Source organism: Daktulosphaira vitifoliae, unplaced genomic scaffold (assembly GCF_025091365.1).
Source record: "Daktulosphaira vitifoliae isolate Bord-2020 unplaced genomic scaffold, ASM2509136v1 Scaffold_2, whole genome shotgun sequence".
Classification (NCBI taxonomy): domain Eukaryota; kingdom Metazoa; phylum Arthropoda; class Insecta; order Hemiptera; family Phylloxeridae; genus Daktulosphaira; species Daktulosphaira vitifoliae.
In genome coordinates, this window is record NW_026099573.1 from 11,230,693 (window position 1) to 11,251,356 (window position 20,664).

Genomic DNA, 20,664 nt, shown 5'->3' on the forward strand with positions numbered 1-20,664 from the left:
TTATCAAGAAACAACTAATGATTCGTTAACATTTTTTTTAATCGTAAAAGGAGAAAACGGATACGATGTATCAGTGTGGAGTCAGTGGCGTGACTCCTCATTAGGACACAAGAACTATTGTGCAATTTTTAATTTTAGCTAAAATATTTGTATACCCAATACTATAAACCGGTATTATTTCAGTTTTATTCGGTGATATATCTGCCATAGGATATAAAAGCTGATTACAAATAGAAATGATACGCATATAAGCATGACCAGCTGAACTTTTGAACCAGAGGCAATTGACTGAAACGACTTCTGCATTATCGTGCTATAATATTACTACATCAACTTTCACAACGATTGACTTCTTCCATAGTTGAGCAATAGTATATTATTATTTTATAATTTTCTTCAGCCTCACGTACACACTTCTTCTCTCTTCTTTCGTATGCGCATATAAACCCTGCGGCTCCGTTAACATGCCAAGTTTTTTTTTTTGTCATACTCATAGACCGTTTAATAAGTCTTTGTTTTTTATTTGTGCAAACTTGGTAATTATTTCTCGCATGTTGTTTACAGATGTAGCCTTAGTGAATTCATTTCGCAAACTGCAAACAATACACAGTTTGTTTTCCATACGAAATTCTGACTAGCTAAAAGATTTCGCCACGCACATTTGACTTATTTACATACTTACATAATGTATAAAAATAATAAATCTGAAAATTGCGTTATTAACCAAAATAATTATGACATTAGCATCTATTATTGTATTATAAAACTATAACTGGGGTTGCTATTAAAGAAAACAGAGATATTTAGTATTATTATATCGTATTGATCTAAAAAAGAGAAAGCCACTCTATCATTACTATCGGTAGAATATAAGATATAAAGAAAATATAATTGGAATTATAATTAATATATTATGGATACAAAAAATAAAATTTTGGAAAAGAATAAATGAATTATGCAAGAGTTTATATGATGAAACTTATGAATTAAATGAACAATACATTTAACTGCGACACATATATTATATTTTTAAAGCCTCAAAAAGTTACTTTATTAATATAACAAAAAAAATCATGTAGTTACGAGAAATGAATTAATTTTGATCATAATAAAAGAAAATAATGTAGGTCGTGCAATCTTTGACCAACTATACAAATGAATTACAAAATAAATAAAAATAAATTCATTCACTGATTATATCGTAAAAAAATAAAAGTATACATTTGAATATGTCTGTCATCAAAAATATAAAACAAAATTCACTTGAAACGTTCATTAATCAAATAATATCGAATTATAATTATCTGTTTTTTACTTTAAGACCATTCATCAAGCTTCCAAATTTATAAAGAAATTATTTCACTTTTTTTTTAAAAGAAAATTAATGAACTGATCTTTAAAAAAATTATGGTAAAAATTTTCTATATTATAAAAAACAATTATTTATTAAAACTTTTAAGAGTAGTCTTAAAAAATTACAAAATATACAAATAATAAATTAATAATGTACACTTGGATATTCCTATCAATTTAAAACCTAAAATGTTATTAACTTAAGTAATTCAAACACATTAAACATTTTTTAAATATTTAAATTTATTTTAATTGACTTTAACAAAAATTTTTATTATTAATGAATTATTTTCTTTAGTTAACAACTTTATATGAATATAAACTAAATATCAACTAAAAAATTAGTAAAAAACCTATATCAACTATTTAAGTGTTAACCTTAAATCTAAAACTATCAAAGGTATGTGTTAAAGAAACATTTATATTAAAAATCACATACTAACGTATGGGAGTTATTGGATAATTTTTTATAGTGTTCGCAGAAGCGGATTTACTAGGGGAAATTCCAAACCCTCTGGTAGCCCTCTCCACATCGATATTTTTATATTATTTAATATACAGAACTCCAAAATATTTTTAATCTTTAGAACTTCTTCCCTCTCAAAATGTTGAAAATTCGCCACTAAGCATTAAAAACATGAATTAGTTTTCTTTTTGGAGTTTGAAGTAAAAAAAATAGAGAATCTACATATCCGTTTTTTTAATTTCATAATGGATTTTTAAGTAATTTATCAATATTTTTCCTTTCAATTTATGTGAAAAATAGGACATTTTTTTTTTAATGTAATTAAGGTAATTAACGAGTTTCAAAACAATTTTTAGCATTACGATCGTTAAATTTTGGAATCAACGATTGAACATCATCATAATTTTGATTCAAACATTTTTCCTTGTTTACAAAGCGATGTAATAATAATCCAAATAAACACATAGTAATCATACAAAATGTTGTGTATAAACATAAATAGCAAAATGGTTTCTTCCACCGCAAAATTTCGCTGCGATTAAAATAAAACCTCGAATTACTGTTCTCCTCGACATACTCGTGTTTCCAGTGTCGAATTATGTCAGTCTGGTTAATTGATTTCATAACAGTTGAATTTAACGGAAAATCTTTAAAAGAAATTAGATCATAAATTTCATAGACTACACATTTTTTTAAAGATGACATATATAAACTTAAAAACCATTCAATATTTATGTTAATTACGTAATAAGAAAGTAACATCGTGAAATACATAACATACATGCTCAAGGGGATGAAGATTTCTCATAGGATTTTTATATGAAAATTTTTTATTACCCAGTCAAATCAAAATAAAAATTTATCCTAAACGCGTAATTACTTTTAATCGTAGAAAGGGTTTATCCTTCCTCCCGTTACACTTCTTTGGTGCACGTCTATATACAAAAACTATAATAGATATTGTAAAAAGGAAAAAATATATCGTTAAAGTCGTTATTCATCGTCGACTTACCTCTCAATTTTATTCATTTTGGTGTATATTCGCAAACACAATAAAAATACACAGAGTTCATTTCATTAATTAAGTGGTTAATAAAAAAATGAAAATAACATTAAACAATTTTTTTTTAATTTATCAATCATAAAGTTCGTTCCTTATAAGTATACTAACTTTATTTTTTCAAACAGCAACACGATCAACTAGCTTATTTAACAGATAATGCTCCAATTAAGAAAATTACTGGTTGTTAAACTATGGCATAAGATGAGAACGCGTGTTATTATTTTTATCATTATTAATTTCTTCCCTACGTTAAGGTATAAAAAATGTCAACCAACTTCCGAAATACTGGTCCATAAATTGTTATCAACCAGTCATTTTCTTAATTAATCATTATCTATTATATAAGCTAGTTATATGATTATATATGTTATCTTAAAAAATAAAGCTAATACACTTGTAAATAAAACAAACATGTTTAAAAAAATTATAAAAAATCACCTTTTTCTAAAAAAATTCCTGTCAATACAAATTTCGTTAGCTTATTGCCATCCAAGCGAATCTTTTCTATCACCATACCTGAATTAGTAGCCAATGTATGATTTTGTTTTGAAGGATCTTTTATCAACAAAAAAAATAATTAGTTTACACGTCATCATCATCATTATCTTCTCTTATCCCAACTATTTGGAGTCACCCATCCAGGAACCAGCAGCAAACAGAACAACTGTATATCAGCGCTAAGACAGCAATTGAATGATACACTGTGCGACACTACACCCAAATTAATTTTCAAGTATTAATTAAAACGGACGAACATTTTTAACATCCACAAATATATAAATATAGTCTCAAAGTGACAAGAATATTAGAAATATAAACTGAGCTTAATAGGACTAATAGGTCAAAATTAGAGGAGGACCCCAACAATTTTTTTCAAATAATACCAACCTAATACTTATAATACTTCTTTATATTTTGTCAATGTCTTGTACAATAATTATAATTCACATTTTTTTTTTCACAGTATTTTATAGTATAAATTGTAAGCTCTTATTATTAATGACATAATTTTAAAAATAAATTTTATATATATATATATATATATATACATATTTTACCTATATATTTCTAAGTTACGTAGCAAAGTCAGAAATGCATAGATTTTTTATCAAAATTTGTTTTGTATGACAACTCTTTAGATAAACTTTGAATAATTTAAAAAAAATTTCACCCCCTTCCATTTAGACTCAAAAAATATAAAAAAACTGAAAGACAATAAAATTACTTTTCTTACTTATCTCAAAATATTCCTAACTGAGAATGGAACATAGGGAAAAAAACAAAGTAAAATATTAACTAATCTGTACACCCTGCTATTAAAAGCTATTATTTTGTATTGCTAGCTATGGTTCAAATTATTTTGAATATACCAAAATGTGTGTGTTTTTCCAACAAATTTCAAAATTTAGTTCTCCTACTCATTTATATAATAAATTAAAAAAAGTCAATTTTCCTCTATTTCGAATGTGAATTTAATTGATAGGTAAAAACAGTTTAAATATTAATGAAGACCTCCTTATTAAAATCTTTGATTATTACTACAAAAACCGAAATAAGTGTTTTAATCTTGTTTAAACCTACTCATGAAAAGTTCTGCTAATAATGCTGATAATAGACATGGGTAATTCCACAATTATGCTGAATAAAGAAGAATATTTCAATTAAGTTTCAATATTGAATCAACAGAAAATCTATAAAGAAGTTAAAAAGAATCCATTATATCAAATTCTAAGAAAGGCTAAAAACGTTATCAATAGTTCAAAATTAATATTTGAAGAAAAAAATTTTGGGTTTTCATTAAATTTTCAAACTTCCGAATACCTAAACTATATCCTTTGCCTAAAATACATAAGCCGAGAAATATTATGGCACCTATTGTATTGAGTAATAATGTCATGACTTACAATTTGGCAACACATTATACGCTATATACACTGTGGGGGTCAAAAAGAAATACCTAAATTTAATGGGTATAATGAAATACCAACCCAAAAGCGGAGTAAAAAAAGAAGGGCAACTAGTACACTCGCTAGTATGGGGAACAAAAAGTTTTATAGTATTTTATATTATTCAAAAATTTCTAATGGCCTAACTAGAAATTTTAAGAATTTTGGAATTACTTTAATAATATCTTAGAGTAATAATTGTATTAAAAAAATGTATTAAGTAGCCCTAAAGATAAAGTAGAAAAAATGGGAAAATCGTATATTTATAAAATACAATATAAAAGTTGTGATAAATGTTACATAAGGCAAACAAATAGAAACATAGAAACGAGGTTTAACGAACACTTAAGGGACATTAAAAATCCCTCACAGCCCCCAAACAAATTACTCTAATGATCGCTCGGAAAGTATCAATACAAGGCTCTCACAATCTTAGAGAAAATTATCATCTTAATTTTACCGTATTAAAGCAAAACCCTCGATCAAAAATTACGTTTAGTGTATACTGAAAAGTTTTATATGTTCCCTCGCTAAAACAAGACTTGTTCCGATTGAAATTAATTACTAGTGAATGAATTTCCGTCGAAACAATCCTTCATATGAATTACGTATATATAAAAAAAGACTATTTTCAGAAAGACATCCCAACGGCCCGAGTACCTCATAGTTACTCGGGTCGCCTTGGATGAGGCGGCTTCTACCCCGTGGAAAGCCAGTGGAAAAGGGAGGTAGGCCGAGACTACTCATCATTAAATAGCCTAGACCCGGAAGAGCAGGAATATGGAACAAGCGAAAGGAATGTGGTCTGGGCCTAAGGGACCCACACCTGGTAGACGAGGAAGCTCTTGTGTCACGGGGGGACGGCAATGTTCACCCAACGCCAACCCGCGTTTTAATTATATATAAAAAAGACTGTATTGAACAGTCATTCTAAACCATCCGAAGATCACTATATGGAATAATGAATTCAGGGAAGGAATGATAAGCGTGTCTGACGAACTATGCTCCGTATTTGTTATTAAATAAGGATTTTAATGGCGTTTTGGTAATGAATAAAACGCTCTACTTACTTTTATAACCAAACATTATAACAAACAAAATCGATCCAACTGTAAGTATAATAATATTCACCAGCAAGCAATATGCAATCAATTTTATAGCAGCATTAGGTACTATGTATTCAGAAACCACTATCATTGCTTTATTATCATCTATTTGTAAAAATAAAAAACAATGCATAAACTAAGACACACCATATAAAATAAAAATTAACAATATTTTCCCTCCAATAATTTGTTATTAAATTATGTATACTTAATATAGTTTGGTTACCACAGAAAAACATAAAAAAAACGGCTAATAATTATAATAATCTACCAAAACTACAATAATTATTCATTCAAATATTTTTCAATCTGATTCTAATTAAGTAAATTATAAAAATCAAAAAGGGATTTTTTAATAACCTTAAAACTTAACACATACCAATGCTCATTAGTAAACATGAGGAGGCGCTAAAAAATAATAGGTCCTATACATAAATTAGAAGAATTACTTATTTTTTTATTAAGCGATGGACAAAAAAGTCATCAAAATAATTTTTTATCATAAAATTGTCAATTATTTTACCTTCGATCTCATAAAAAATTCATCTTAAATTTTAAGAAGTAGTCTTCTAACACAAGAACCACTTTATTTAACTCTTCAATCAAATCTGCCTTAATGTAGATATTTAAATTTGAAGACCAAAAAAATTAATTCAAATCATTCAATTAAAATATTACGTATTACAAAATTTATAATTGTTTTAAATTATTTATTAACTATAAATAATATTTTAATATAAATTAATAATTATTTTTATGCTTAACTCACCAAATTAGATATTTTTGAATAGAAAAGATATTGATAATTGTATTACACTTAAATCAATAAAATTGATTATTGATGAAAGACTACAACATCTCAACTATACAAGACCAACATTTTTGCCACCTACTCTAATATATACTCAAAATGTTGGAACAGTAAGTTGTATACGTGAATGGTTATGACATAAATTCATAATTATTATTTATAACGAAAAATATATACATTCTTTCAAAAATGTTTTTAAGTATAACACATTACGTAGGTTTATAAACGTATGAAGTAATTTATATAAATTATAAACTGATAATATAGTATAATAGTTTAAGGCATATACTACTTCACATTATTATAAATAATCATTTATCAATTGTAGAATTGTGTTGTACTGCTTATGTGAATGTTATTAAAACAGTAGAACCGTATAGCGCTTAATTTATTGACATTAATCATGCAATTTTGAAAAATCAATTTAATAGTGCAACATATTTTTTATGGATAGACAATTTTTTTTTATATTATCAAAAAAATGTTAGGTGATTTTATGTATAAAAGAACAGTGACGTATTTATATATAAACACTTTAAATATTTGCGTACAGCGACAAATTTTGAGGGGTAGCAACAATTTGAATTATATTTACTTTGATTGATTTCTATAGCTTAAATCCAAAAGTTTATAAATTACAAAAATGGACTTTTGTAATTTTACATAATTAGTATTAAGATTTTTCTAGCCGTTAGCAAAAAAATTATAAGTCCATTTTGTCATGATTTGTTTTTTGCATTTTAATAAATACACAAGATACCGCTGAAATATATTTAAAAAATTTTATTTATTACCCTTTCGATAAATTTGCATTGAAAAACTACTTTTGTCAGATTTTGAAAAATAGCTATAGTTATTATTTATTAATTTAGTGATATTAATTAAATTCGATTTTTTTTATTGAATAAACTCATTTATATTTCAATAATTATATTATTTTAATGTACAGTATATCCATTTTCAATTTTTGCCAACCATTACATCGGTTACATAAAAAATCAACTGTTAATTATAACATATTAAAAAAATATGTTGATGTAGGAGGAAAAAATACGTCAAGAAGTGGCGGTAGACAGTATTATGGTTAGCACGGTTCAAACGTGGTAAGTAAATGCAACAAAAAAAAAAATTAATTTAAAATTGTATGATTACATGATAATTGTATTAATCATTATTACTTACTAATCTGATATATCTGCTTTTTTAAAATTTAACGAAATTTAATGTAAAACAATAAATATAGCAATTATACTGAGATATAATGTTACTAAATGGAGCAATTTGTTTACAAAAAAAAATCTCTAAAATAATTTCTGATTAGACATAAATAATACTACTAAATTATTTTAAAATTAAAGTTAGAATTAAAGATAAAACTAAAATGGATTGGATTTAAATATTTAAAAATAAATTCAAAAGGAACAAAAGTAACAGGGAAAATGTATAACAAATAAAAAATTAAAAAATCATGGAATATAAACTATTTACTTGTACAATTATCATAATTTAATGAGGTTAATTATTAATTACATAATTTTATTTTATTTGTATCATTAATTGTCATCATTTACATCATCATCACTGCTAGAATTGACTTTACGTTTTTTTTTTTTTGGTTGAGAATCATCAGTTGTAGTGGAACCTTCTTCACTATCATTCAATTCATCATCATTTTCATTATCATCCTCATTTTCTTCATCATCTTCATCTTCAGAACAACTTTCCTCTATTGCGCCTTGTAATAACTAAAAGTTCAATGAAAATTAATATTTAAATTAATTAAAAACCATTAATATCTTTAATCACACAAATTTTAATTCCTTTAATCTAAGAATTTACCTGGCAATTATATTTAAGCTCAAATTGTAAGCTTGTAGCATCATTAGAGACTGTACTGTTGGTTGGATTAAACATAATAGCATTGAATGACATTAACATCAAATTTATTTGTAGCTCATCTATATTTTTTATTTCTTCTGCTTCAATTTTTCTTTTAACATCTTTGAGTTCCAATGGACTAATAATAAACATTTACAAAATAATTGATAATTATGAATGTAAAATATTTTGTGTTATTCTATTGACTCTTTAGTTGTTATAATACATATTCAAATATTTTGTAATACATATATAGATTTTTTTTATCATTTTAATTGTCATATTTGGTAAAAATATCATAAGTAGAAAAAAAATATTAAAACCGCTAAAATTTCTAGTCAAACATAAACCAATAAAAACTGTTGACCTAAGTTTTTTAAATACTACATTTCACAAACAAAAAATTGTATTTTATAACTTACCTATCAATTACATTTTTATAAATAGGAATTTCTTTAAGTGGCTTTTCAAACATTGAAAAGTACTTGGTTTGACACAAATTATCAAAGAGTAATTTCAAAGATCTCTTCTTGGCTTTTTTATCTTCAATACTGTAAAGCAAAAAAAATCAATTACCCATTTTTTTCATAGATAATTGAAAGGTTTATGAAACTCTGAAAGGTTTATGTAACAATTATATTGAATAATAATTGATTATTTAATACTAGGAAACAATTATGTTTTTAATTTACTTTGTTTTTTTAATTTTTAATATTCAATATAAGTATTCAAATTGCATAACAAAAAGAAATTCAACTTATCTTATTACCATATAAAAAGTATATACTCGAAAACCATTTCATAGATTAAATAATTTCAATAATAATATTCTTTAAAAAAATAATAAAACATCCTAAAATTTACACATAATGTTGATTTTAGTATCTAAAAATGATTCCTAAAAATGTTTTGTCATTTGAATTAAGTTTTTGAAAAGTTATCACAAAAATATAAATTGCATATACTAGATTTAATGCAAAGCTGAAAAAGATATTGATTTACATTAATAATTTTTTTTCTGTCCATAAAAATACTTAACTTCCACAGACCAATTACTAACCAATAATTTAAAAGAATTCAAAATATGTCTAGTTGTAGACATTGCCCTCAAAATTTGATAACATTTCTTGAAAATATTTATAATTTAAAAATTAATTATTACAAAATACTAATCAGCTGTATAAGCTGTATTGAAAGAATTTAAAATAAATTAATTCAAATTGTTTACTAGTCTGATGGCTCTTTTCCATTTTCTTTTGAATCCAAATTAAAATGTACACTTTTTCTTGTCCTCTTTGCTGAAGACTCATTCTGTTAAATACATATATATATTATATTGATTCATAGATAAATTTTAATTAACTGTACTTTACTTACATCAACTGATAAATCATTTTCAGAAATAGATCCATCTTGAGAAATTGATTTTTCTCTATAAAAATAACAATTAATGTTTTAATAATTCACAGTATCTTGCCATATTATTAGACCCGAACAAAAAGTAAAGAATCTGAATGTTTTCTATTTGTGTGTAACAGCACACACACACACAAACACAATGACCATTGAGTAAACTTGTTGTACTTGCAGCAAATAAGCACTCAAACTAGTTTACTATACTATGCATCAAGTTCCTATTCTACACACATAGTCATGGTGGATATTACGACTACCAGCCGTTTAGCTATTACTACCCACACATGACACAACATACCCTAACTATTTTGATAAAAAAGAAAAAAAGAGGTAAAATCTATTATTACCATATATATTGTATCGTATATATAATAGTATATGTTGTAGTAGAACAAACCCAATTTTGTTTTTGTTATTAAAAAAGCTATACAAGTTATTTTTTTTATTTATTCTTTTAAATAATTACACTGAACTTTTAAGTGTTAATAACTTTAATAGGTTTTTTTGTTTTTGGTATTTGTATTAATTAAAAATTTTAATTGGCTTTATTCAGTTTATAATTTTTCAGACTTCAAAATAGTAATATAAAATTTTCAGTGAATTTTTTTAATAATCGAGTCAACTATGATAGCCAGTTGAGATGTTAAATTTCTTATAAAAACCCTTTTCAATTTTCATTACATTGTATCATTTTAGTTATTATTTATTCATAATTTGTGTAATTCTTTAGATACAGATAACAGTTCTAGTCAGTGATTCTGTGCAACTGCGAATACTAAACATAATATACTATTATTTGTTTCTAATTGTTTCATTTAACGAATAAAAAGTAAAAATCATCTAATTCATTATTAAAATTTCTATTGAATTCTAGTTAACTATAAATGTCATACTAATTAATTTAAATATTGTTAATAAATTAAATCAAAAAGCCATAAGGATGCATAATAATTCAGTAAATGGGTCAACTATCTAGTCAATTTATGTTTTAATTTATTTTTATTAATTTTGTCATATTCTAATCAATCTATAATTACCTAAATTTATTTAATCCTACCATAATTTGGTACTCATATAATTTTATTTTCATATTCTATATTATTTTATTGTCTAAGATACTTAAGAAATATTTATTGTTTTTATAGGGTTATTTATGTATTAGATTAAAAATTTATAAAGTTTTTTTCTTATTTATTGATTTAATCTAAAAGAATATAGATATAGAATATATCAAATGAAAACTTTTTTATAATTTTCTAATATTTATTATTAAAATTTTATTATTTTTATACACTTTTTTTCTTTTGGTCAAAATCCTTTTAAAAGTAACATTTTAGCTTGTCATATGAATTTCAATTGGACTCACGTCCTTCAAGACCCCTCCCTTATTATGATTCTAACTTAATGTTAATTTTAATTTACCGATTTGTTGATGTTAATTCCACAAGCTGATCAATCCGACGCTTTCTGCCCCTTTTTTTAGGACCAAGTTTTTCTTGAGATGTCTCATCGTTGGTTTTACTAACTACTTCATTTGAACTACAAAAATTTAAACAAGAATTCAACAGTTTTTAAAAGTTATGTTTACATTTAACTGAACTCACTTTGATAGTGCATCCTGCTGATTTTCAAAAGTTCTTTGTAATCTCTTTTCTTTGGAAATTTGAATATCATTTGTATTATTATGTGTGACATTTATATCATAAATTTTATCTTCTTTAGATTCATTTGATTGAATACATTTACTGTCATCTAATAGATCTTGCATCTGAACATTTGTTTCACTTTCACCTAATTGGGTTATATTAAATGAAAGAGATGATTTATTTTTCTCTGAAGTTTTAGTATCCTTTATTTGGGTTGAAGAACGAGTAAGAGTTTTACTACTACTTTCATTTGATATAATATTGATGTCTTTTTTGGTTTTTTCATCTATTATTGCTTTATCATCATCATTTGATGATTTTGAGATACTAGTTGAACTTAAAATGTCTATTGAAAATGAATCTAATAATTTATTATTTTTAGTTTGACTTTGTTTTGAAGTTATACCAATTTCTTCAATTTTTGTTCCTCTAGTTTTAATATTATTTTTAATTTCTTCAACCTTATGTTTTTTAGATTCAGTTTCTATTAATTTTGACTCATTTTTATTTTTACCATCACTATCATATATTTTACTCCTTCTAGTTTCTCTCATAATTTCTTCTGGCTGTTTAGTTACTTCGGATAAAATTTTTGTTTTGCCATCTTTAACATCAATCTCTTTAGTTTTATCCAATTTTTCTTCTATTTCTTTAGCCTTAATATCTTTATTATTTTTATTTTCAGTTTCTTTAAGTTTACCTTCAGCCAATGTATTTTTAGATTCAAACATCCCTTTTTCTTCAAATATAAGTGATACAGGTTCTTTCAATTTTTTTTCGTCATCTTTTATTTCAGCATCTTTACCAAAATGCACTCCTTTAATAGTATTTCTTACCTCAGGTTTAATAATTTCATCTACTGTAATATGTGTTTCTTTTTTCATTTCATCATTTTCAAATGCTTTGACATTTACATAACTTTCTTCGTAGTTACTTTTGTCATCCTTTTCCATAACACCTACTTTAATACTTTCTCTATTTTTTTTATCTTTTGTTTTGTTTTGAAAATTAGTCTCTTCTTCTGTTTTTAACTTAAGGCTATCTGTACTAATAATGCCTTTTCTATCTTGTTTTATATTTTTTATTATTTCTTCATCATCACTACTTATTTCAAAAATAACATTAGTAGAATTTTGAGCTATTGAATCCGCGTTTTTAATAGGTTCTACACAGTTAGAATCTATTTTACTCATAACATCGGATATCACATCTTGTAATACAGGTATTCCTGTAACAGAAACATCCAGTTCATTTGATTGAATAGCTCCAAGTTTTTCATTATCCTTTTTAATATATTTTAATAAATGTGTTTCAGAATTTAAAGAGTTAATAATTTTAGAAGAAGTTAATTTTTGGTTATTGGTAATATTTTGAGCAAAAGTATCAAAAGCATCAGAATTTAAATTATTTTCATTAACTGAAGTAACTTCTGTTTCATGAATATCTACTGAATCGCATTCCAAAATTATATCCTCGCTATCTAATGAATGCATTTCTACAATTTCTTCAACACCATTATATAAATTAGATAATGAGTTTTGAGAAGTTGATGGATCTAAGTCAACTTCAAATTCTTTTATGAGATGGCCATTTCCACTATCAACACTACTTTTTTTTGCTTTAGAAGTAACAATCTCAGATGCATCATTATTTAAAATATTGGATATATTTTTTCTATTTGAAATAGGAGATTTACTTGATGATTGTTTGATACTTGATTTCTCTTCATTAATACTCATATTCATGCTATCATCATCAATAACAATAACATCATCATCAATTAAACCAGTTTCACTAAAGTTATGTTTAACATTTTGTGAACTCTCAACAAGTGTCGTTTTCTTTGAGTCAACATTTGTTGATGATGGTACATCACTCTTATCTTTAGAATCCTTAATTTCAGAGGATAATTTAATATTAAAAGGTTTTTTTATTTTGTTAACAACAACAATAGGCTGATTTACAAAAGAGATTAACTTTGAATCTCCTTTACTGTCAACACATTTGAAATTTGTCCCTTTAAATTCTATTATTTTATTTTGTTTTAACAATTGTCCATCATATGTAATTATATTTTTTCCGGTAGTAGAAAATGTTTGATTATCTTTGCGTACTAAAATTGTATCTTTGATGATGGAATTATCTATAGGAACGTAACACTCAGAAATATTAGCATCATCAATCTGTGATTGAACAGCTGTTAAATTTTTATTCTCATTTTCAACAGATGTATTTAAATGTGATATATTTTCTAATTCTAGAGTTGAACTAACATCTTTATGGACAGTTTGATTAAAATTTAAACTTTTATTACAATGTATAGTTTCTGGAGTGCTTTTTTCTTGGATCACTGATAAAGGTTCAACATCAATACTATCTAGGTCAAATGGAATATCAACTTCATTTAAAAGTTCATCAGTATTTTGAGATTCTTTAATGTGTTGATCACTTTTATCTTCAACAATTTTTTCTTCTCGTGTTTGTTTAAAATTTTGTCCATCTGCCCTTGTTTGACTCCTGGTAGCTCGGGGTTCAATTAGTCTATCTTCTATTTTTTGTTCCCCTAAACAATTTACAGCAGATAAATCTTCATTATTATTAATATTGTCTTCCTCAATTTCACTGTCACTTAATAAATTAACTATACACAAGTTACCAGTCATTAATTTGGTTTCATTTTTGTTGCTAGAAGCTAGGCTCTTTGATATTTGATCTCTCAATTCTATATTTTCATCATGTGTATATGAATCAAGAATGGTTTTCTTATTTATTGATGAAGTCTGTAAGTTTTCCTAAAAATGATGATGTATATGAATAAATTTTAATACTACAACAAACTATACAGAATGATTGTAAAATATGACTCACACAATATTTTTTTAAGTATATAATAAAATATAATTTCTATAACATAATATATTTTCAAAGAATTAGTATAGTATTTTAAAAATTATCCACTAAAAATGTTATGGACTATTCTTGATTTTACGCTAATGTTTTATATATCTATCCATTGAAAAAATCTGATAACATTTTAAGGAAAGGAGGGCACATGACAATTTTTTAGAAACTATAGAACGTAGAATACTAATATCACAAAAAAAATTGTTTATATTTTTAAAGACATTACGTAAGTCATAGTAAAACAATCATCTTTTTTATTTCCAAAAGATAATAAAATCATCAAAAAAATTAAATAATAATAAACAATGAAAAACGAAAAAAAAATTTTAATGTTATATATTTTTGAAAAATAATGTAATTTGGAATGAATTTTTTTTTTTTCAAGTATAATATTAAAATAAACAATTCTGATTTATACTATAATAATAATAAATTAACTTTTCTATAAAATATAAGTAATATAAAAAATGGTTTATACTTATAATAATGCAGTACATTTTATAATAACAAATTAATTACCTTGCATCAAATGTAAACGTTAGTATAAAAAATATAAAAATAGTTAACAAATTTATAAACAACAATCATTAGTTAAACAAAAAACATATTATTATACTGATTACCTTTTTATTAATTCCAAGTGATTTATCTGATCCAGCAGCAGCATCTATAAAATAATACATCAAAATATTTTTAAAAATTATATATATTTCTTATTTAATTATTTTCATAAACACTAGATTGATTAAAATAAAATTTTTTTTTTTTGGTTTTCTCAATAATTAAAAGTACACACCAATAGAGGGTAGCTATCCAAATTTGAGTTCTTTGGTTAATCCTAATAAATCTCTTAAGAGTACTTTTCTCCTCATTTAAATAACATGAGATAATTATATTATTGTATAAAATCTTTAATTTTTCAAAAACATATTTTTTCAAATAATTTTTGCATATTTTTAAAATCTGACTTTCTAAACAACAAAATACACATCTAATACATTTAATTTCTCATCCATTTTAAATATTCATACATTTTAACTTTTTTCTAATAGTGAAAATTTTAACAAACCAAAAAAATATATAAAAACCGATAAAAATGTTTAGGTATGTTTTTTGTTAAATAATACTTTTAAAAAAAATAACTCATTAACTATAATATTTAATTGCAAGAACTATTCTAACTTCAATACTATATTATTATTACTATTATTACATTAAATATAAGACTGTTTTATTATTAATTGTACTAAATCACAAGTAAAAAAACTATAAATATTTTGTTTTGTCTAAACACATAAATTAATTAATTTAAAATTTATTAAATGCTAAACATATTTGATAGGTAATTATATAAGCATAAAATTGAAGGTTTGCTAAAAAAGAGATACCTACATTTATGGGTAATTTGGAGTTAAATGTTTAATGTTGTCAAAAGAAAAATTTTTTTAATTTTATACCAGAAAAAATCAACTGCACAATTTTATTGTCAAATAATTAAAAAGAAAAAATTGCAAACACTATTGTATTACATAAAAATATAATAAATAACTAAAAAACTTAATGATTCTCATGAAATTCAAAAATATGGAGTTACCTCATTTCTACAACAAACCTTTCTATTATTAACTAAGATTTAAATAATTATTAATCTTACATGATTTATCCTTTTGAGTAGGTGATGGGCATTGGATATAAGGATTTGCAGGTGCTTCTAACAGTTTTGAAAGTGTAGGAGTACCTAAAAATTTGTATTAATTTACCATAGAAGTAAAATAGTTTTAGTTAAAAAAAATATATGTTTTACAATAGTACCTTGAGTAGTTTTAACACTTGGAGATGATGTTAAAGGTAATAATTTCCCAGATCTAGTTCTAGGAGTTCCAGCTGGATTTTGTAACAATGATGCAATTGTTGATGTTGATCTATTGGCTGGAATAGTGTTTCGAGATCTTAAGAGACTTGTTAATAATGGAGCAGAAGGTGTATTCCATTTTATTGGCTGTTAAAACAAAATAACATTATACCATTTTATCTGTTAACCAAATTAAAAGTATTTGGGGTTATATAATTTTGTTTTTTATATTTTAATCTGTATAAATATATAATAATTAAATAAAAATTTTAATTTTTAGGTTTTTATACTATACTAAATAAATTTTTCATAAAAATAAATTATTTTATAATCAATAATGTTCTAAAATATAATTATAACATTTACAACTTTTAATAATAATAAATTTTAAAAGAAACATAATGAATTTTAAACTATTAAATCAATAAAACACTTTTGAATATTTAGGACACATAGTAATATAATTAAAACTACTTTAAAATACATTTTTAAACCTAAATGAGATGCATTACTGCTAAAATTAATTCACTTTTGTATAAAATAGCATACTACATTGAATTTATTAATTTGTTTTTGTATACTCTTTGAAAATGTGAATTATATTTAATTAGTTTGGAAAATTTATTTAAGAAAACAAAAATTTCACTTTTCAATTTTTCAGAAAGTTAACTTTATTATTATAAAAAAAAAAAACCCAGCACAGGGGGGTCGCGGCAGTGGTGACGTGGCATAGTTGAATCAAGTATTATGATATCTGACAGTGATTAAAATCACTATCAAAAAAAAAGCTTCGATGCAAATCTTTAGATAGTGTTTAATTTTAAAAAATTGGTGGATTATTCCAAAAGCAACATGATCTGTTAGTTCATTATTAATATCCTGATTCAGATAATGTATATCGAATGAAAAAGGCATTATTAAAAATGATTATTTCTCATACAAAAATTGTGTTGATCCATACACTTTTCAATAAGTTATAAAGTTAAAAATAAAATCGACAATTTTCACACAAAAATAGCACTTGGTAGTAAATTTTACCCTGAAGACAAAATAAAGTACGAAATTTTTTTTTTCCATAATAAAGTGCATTACATTAGCTTTAATTTAAGATATATATAAAAGTGTCAGACTTTCCGGAACACTTTCAAAATTTAAGTTGAAAAAGTAAATTTTTTCTGAAAAAGTTGTCATTTTGAATCCCCCCCTGTAGGCAGGTAAAAAGTCAGATTTATAAAAAAATTATACTAAATGATAGTTAAAGAGATCATGCAACCATAAAAAGAAGAATTATATTTATCCATACATCTATAGAAAAGTTATAGCATTATAAAGTTAAAAATATAAAAAAGAATTTTTTTACAAAAATCGTATTTTTTTTATTAACTTTGAAGTCTGTTTTTACCATGAAGATAAAATAAAGTCCGAAATTTTATTTTACCATAATAAAGTATATTACATTAGCTTTAATTTAAGATTTATATAAAAGTGTCAGACCTTCCGGAACATTTTCAAAAGTTAATTTTTTGTGAAAAAGTTGTCATTTTAAATCCCCCCCTGTGGGCAGGTAAAGTGTCAGATTTAGAAAAAAAATATACCAAATAGGTAAAGACATCAAGCATCTATAAAAAAAAAAAAATTATATTGATATGTTCATTTTTGAAAAAGTTACGGCAGTTTTTAGTAAAAAAAAAATTGAAATAATTTCGAAAATTAACGAATTTTAAATTTGTAATTTTTTTGGAGGTTTCCCCCATTTATAGGGAACTAGGGAAATTTTTTCAATTTTTAAAGGTAATGTCTTCAACTAGATACGATTTTTGATCTTTTGACGTATCATTGAACGTATCCGTTCGGTGAGAGCTAAGAATAAGTCGTAACAAACACAAAAAAAAAAAAAAAAAAAATTTTAGTAAAACCAATACCTTCTCAGCTTCGTATCGAAGCTAAAATGAAAACTTAATTACTATTGAGACATTTAAATATTTTTAAGATATTATTTACTTCATCAGTAGTTTCAGAGGTAAATATATCTGATGCAAGAGTTGAATTTTGTCTGGTCATTAGTTGTTCCATGTACTGCTTTCCTTCTATTTCATTCCTATTAAAATATTAATATTAATTGATGAAGTATTTTACTTTTTATTTTTAGGATATCTCATACAATAACAAACCTTCTTGCTTGAGAGTATAGATTCACAACTTCATTTCTTGTAAGGTTACCTTGTTTCACTCTGTTCATTATACTAAACAAATTACAATATTTTGTTTTCAAGGAATCGTTTGATTTACTAACATCACGTATGTAATCTAAAATTTATATAGAATACAATGTCAATAGTATACATTCAGTTGTGTATCACACACTTTTTTAACCATTATTATATAATATAGGACGATAATCAGGGTCATATTCCAGAGAAGCGACAAGTGGACACTTGTTTTAATAATAACATTTTGCCAGATAAAAAACTTTTTTTTGCACATCATTTACTTAAAAAGGTTTTCACATAATTTTTTTAAGGAATTAAATTAATCTTGTTCTTTGGCCTAAATATTGTAAAATGTAACCCTGAGATGAATGTAAGTATATTGCTCCATTACAAATTTTAATAAAAAAGAAATAAAATATATTTCAATAAAAATATGTTTAAAATATATATCAACATTGAAACGTCTTATTTATTGAAAAAGAATATGTATACTAAAACTTTAACTTGCACAATTCTGTCATTGATTTAACAATGATTAATTGTTGTTGAAATAAAGATACCTTCATTTTTACTAGTGCATTTTTTTAGTTAAAATTCCTACATTAAAAACAATTACCTTCTTTTAAACTTTCAGCAATATGTTCCATCATGTCATTAAAAGGTAGAGATTTTATATCCTTACTAAAATTAGAAATAATTATTTTAAATTGACGTTCACAGTTTTTTGAAGTGTACCATCCTTCTTTTGGCCTGTAAGCTTCTCCTGCATTCTTTACTACTTGGGCAATCGATTTCCTAAAATTTTGATGATATTTATAAAAATTGAAATATTAAAACTTTTTATAAAAATAACATACCAGTCATGTGTTCCATAATGACAGGTAGCAGTAATTAACCAAAATTTCTCCCTGGACGTCCATAAAACTGCTTCTGAAAGTGGCTTTCTTTCAATCCATCGATAAATGGAACCTAGAATTTTTTTTAGATATTTTAGTTTTTACACCCTTTAACATAACAAACATCCAAGAGTTTTTTTATCAATTATGCTTATTACCATTAGCTAGCTTAAAAAATTACAAATTTATGAGTTTTAAAACTCTTAAATACAGATTTTGAGTTAAACTAATTTAAAAAACAGTAATTGATCAATAAATTAAAATTGTATACAAATCTTACTTTGTGAATCTCTTTTTGAAGTCATGATAAAGCCACAGGAAATTTTTCATCAAATATAATTTTTTTTTAATTAGTAAACACAACTTTATCAACCGGTTAACAATTTAACAAATATCTGATTACTAATTTGCAAACAATGTTGATATATTTATGATTAAGTCAAAGTTGAGTTGCACACTCATAGACTTAATACGACATTACTGATAAGCGTTTCTAGTACTAACAATGAATTATATAATAGATACAAACAAACAAGAATGCTACAACTTCCACATAAAGCAAATATAGCTAGATTAAATTATTCCGAAATAGTGTTATCGAACTGAATAGTTATACGGATTATTTGAACCCAAACCAAACTAAAATTAATTAATCTCTAAGTTAAAGTTACATAAAATTAATGATTCTAAATGCATAAACTTTCTGTATTTTATTAAATATATGTAATATAACCCAAACTCAACCAGTATTACTACTATAATAACAATAGTGACCCAAGTAATGGCGTAATTATAAATTGATACAGGAAGAATTATACTTAAATGAATTTTCACCACTCCCATGATTACACCAATGGATCCTACTGGCAAAATTGCGATTCTTTTAGGACTGCCATAACACATTTTTTTTAGTAGATTGTTATAAACTCATCTTGTAAAAATTAATTTGCTAATATTATGATCCAATCACCTTGATCTGAAATTACTTCTATAAATTATGGATAAGATGACGAATTTAGTATTACGCAAAATCAATCGCATATAGCAACATCCTGGATAGCATAAGTCTTAAATTACACTTTATTACTACTAGCACAATTTTTATAAAAACTTATAT

General features: G+C 24.5%; 2 protein-coding genes across 3 annotated transcripts; both read right to left on the reverse strand.

Annotated features, from left to right (window-relative positions):
- Positions 1-2,095: 2,095 nt before the first annotated feature.
- LOC126897976 (uncharacterized) lies at positions 2,096-6,323 on the reverse strand. Its single transcript, XM_050671925.1, has 4 exons — positions 6,314-6,323; positions 5,899-6,039; positions 3,321-3,437; positions 2,096-2,466 (listed from the first exon to the last, which is right to left on the reverse strand). The coding sequence occupies exons 1-4, from the start codon at positions 6,321-6,323 to the stop codon at positions 2,150-2,152; spliced, it is 585 nt and encodes a 194-aa protein (XP_050527882.1). The 3' UTR covers positions 2,096-2,149.
- A 1,888-nt stretch (positions 6,324-8,211) lies between these two features.
- Positions 8,212-20,017, reverse strand: LOC126899853 (MATH and LRR domain-containing protein PFE0570w-like). Of its 2 annotated transcripts, XM_050675077.1 has the most exons (16): positions 19,828-20,016; positions 19,509-19,620; positions 19,268-19,446; positions 18,613-18,748; positions 18,443-18,539; positions 16,402-16,588; positions 16,244-16,327; positions 15,213-15,256; positions 14,342-14,477; positions 11,644-14,248; positions 11,462-11,578; positions 10,001-10,055; positions 9,852-9,934; positions 9,046-9,174; positions 8,585-8,762; positions 8,212-8,490 (listed from the first exon to the last, which is right to left on the reverse strand). In XM_050675077.1, exons 1-16 carry the CDS (start codon positions 19,850-19,852, stop codon positions 8,299-8,301), a joined length of 4,359 nt encoding a protein of 1,452 aa, XP_050531034.1. In that variant the 5' UTR covers positions 19,853-20,016; the 3' UTR covers positions 8,212-8,298. The 2 variants fall into 2 exon arrangements, with proteins under 2 accessions (XP_050531034.1, XP_050531033.1); XM_050675076.1 differs by having other exon boundaries at positions 11,644-14,477; positions 19,828-20,017.
- Positions 20,018-20,664: the final 647 nt, after the last annotated feature.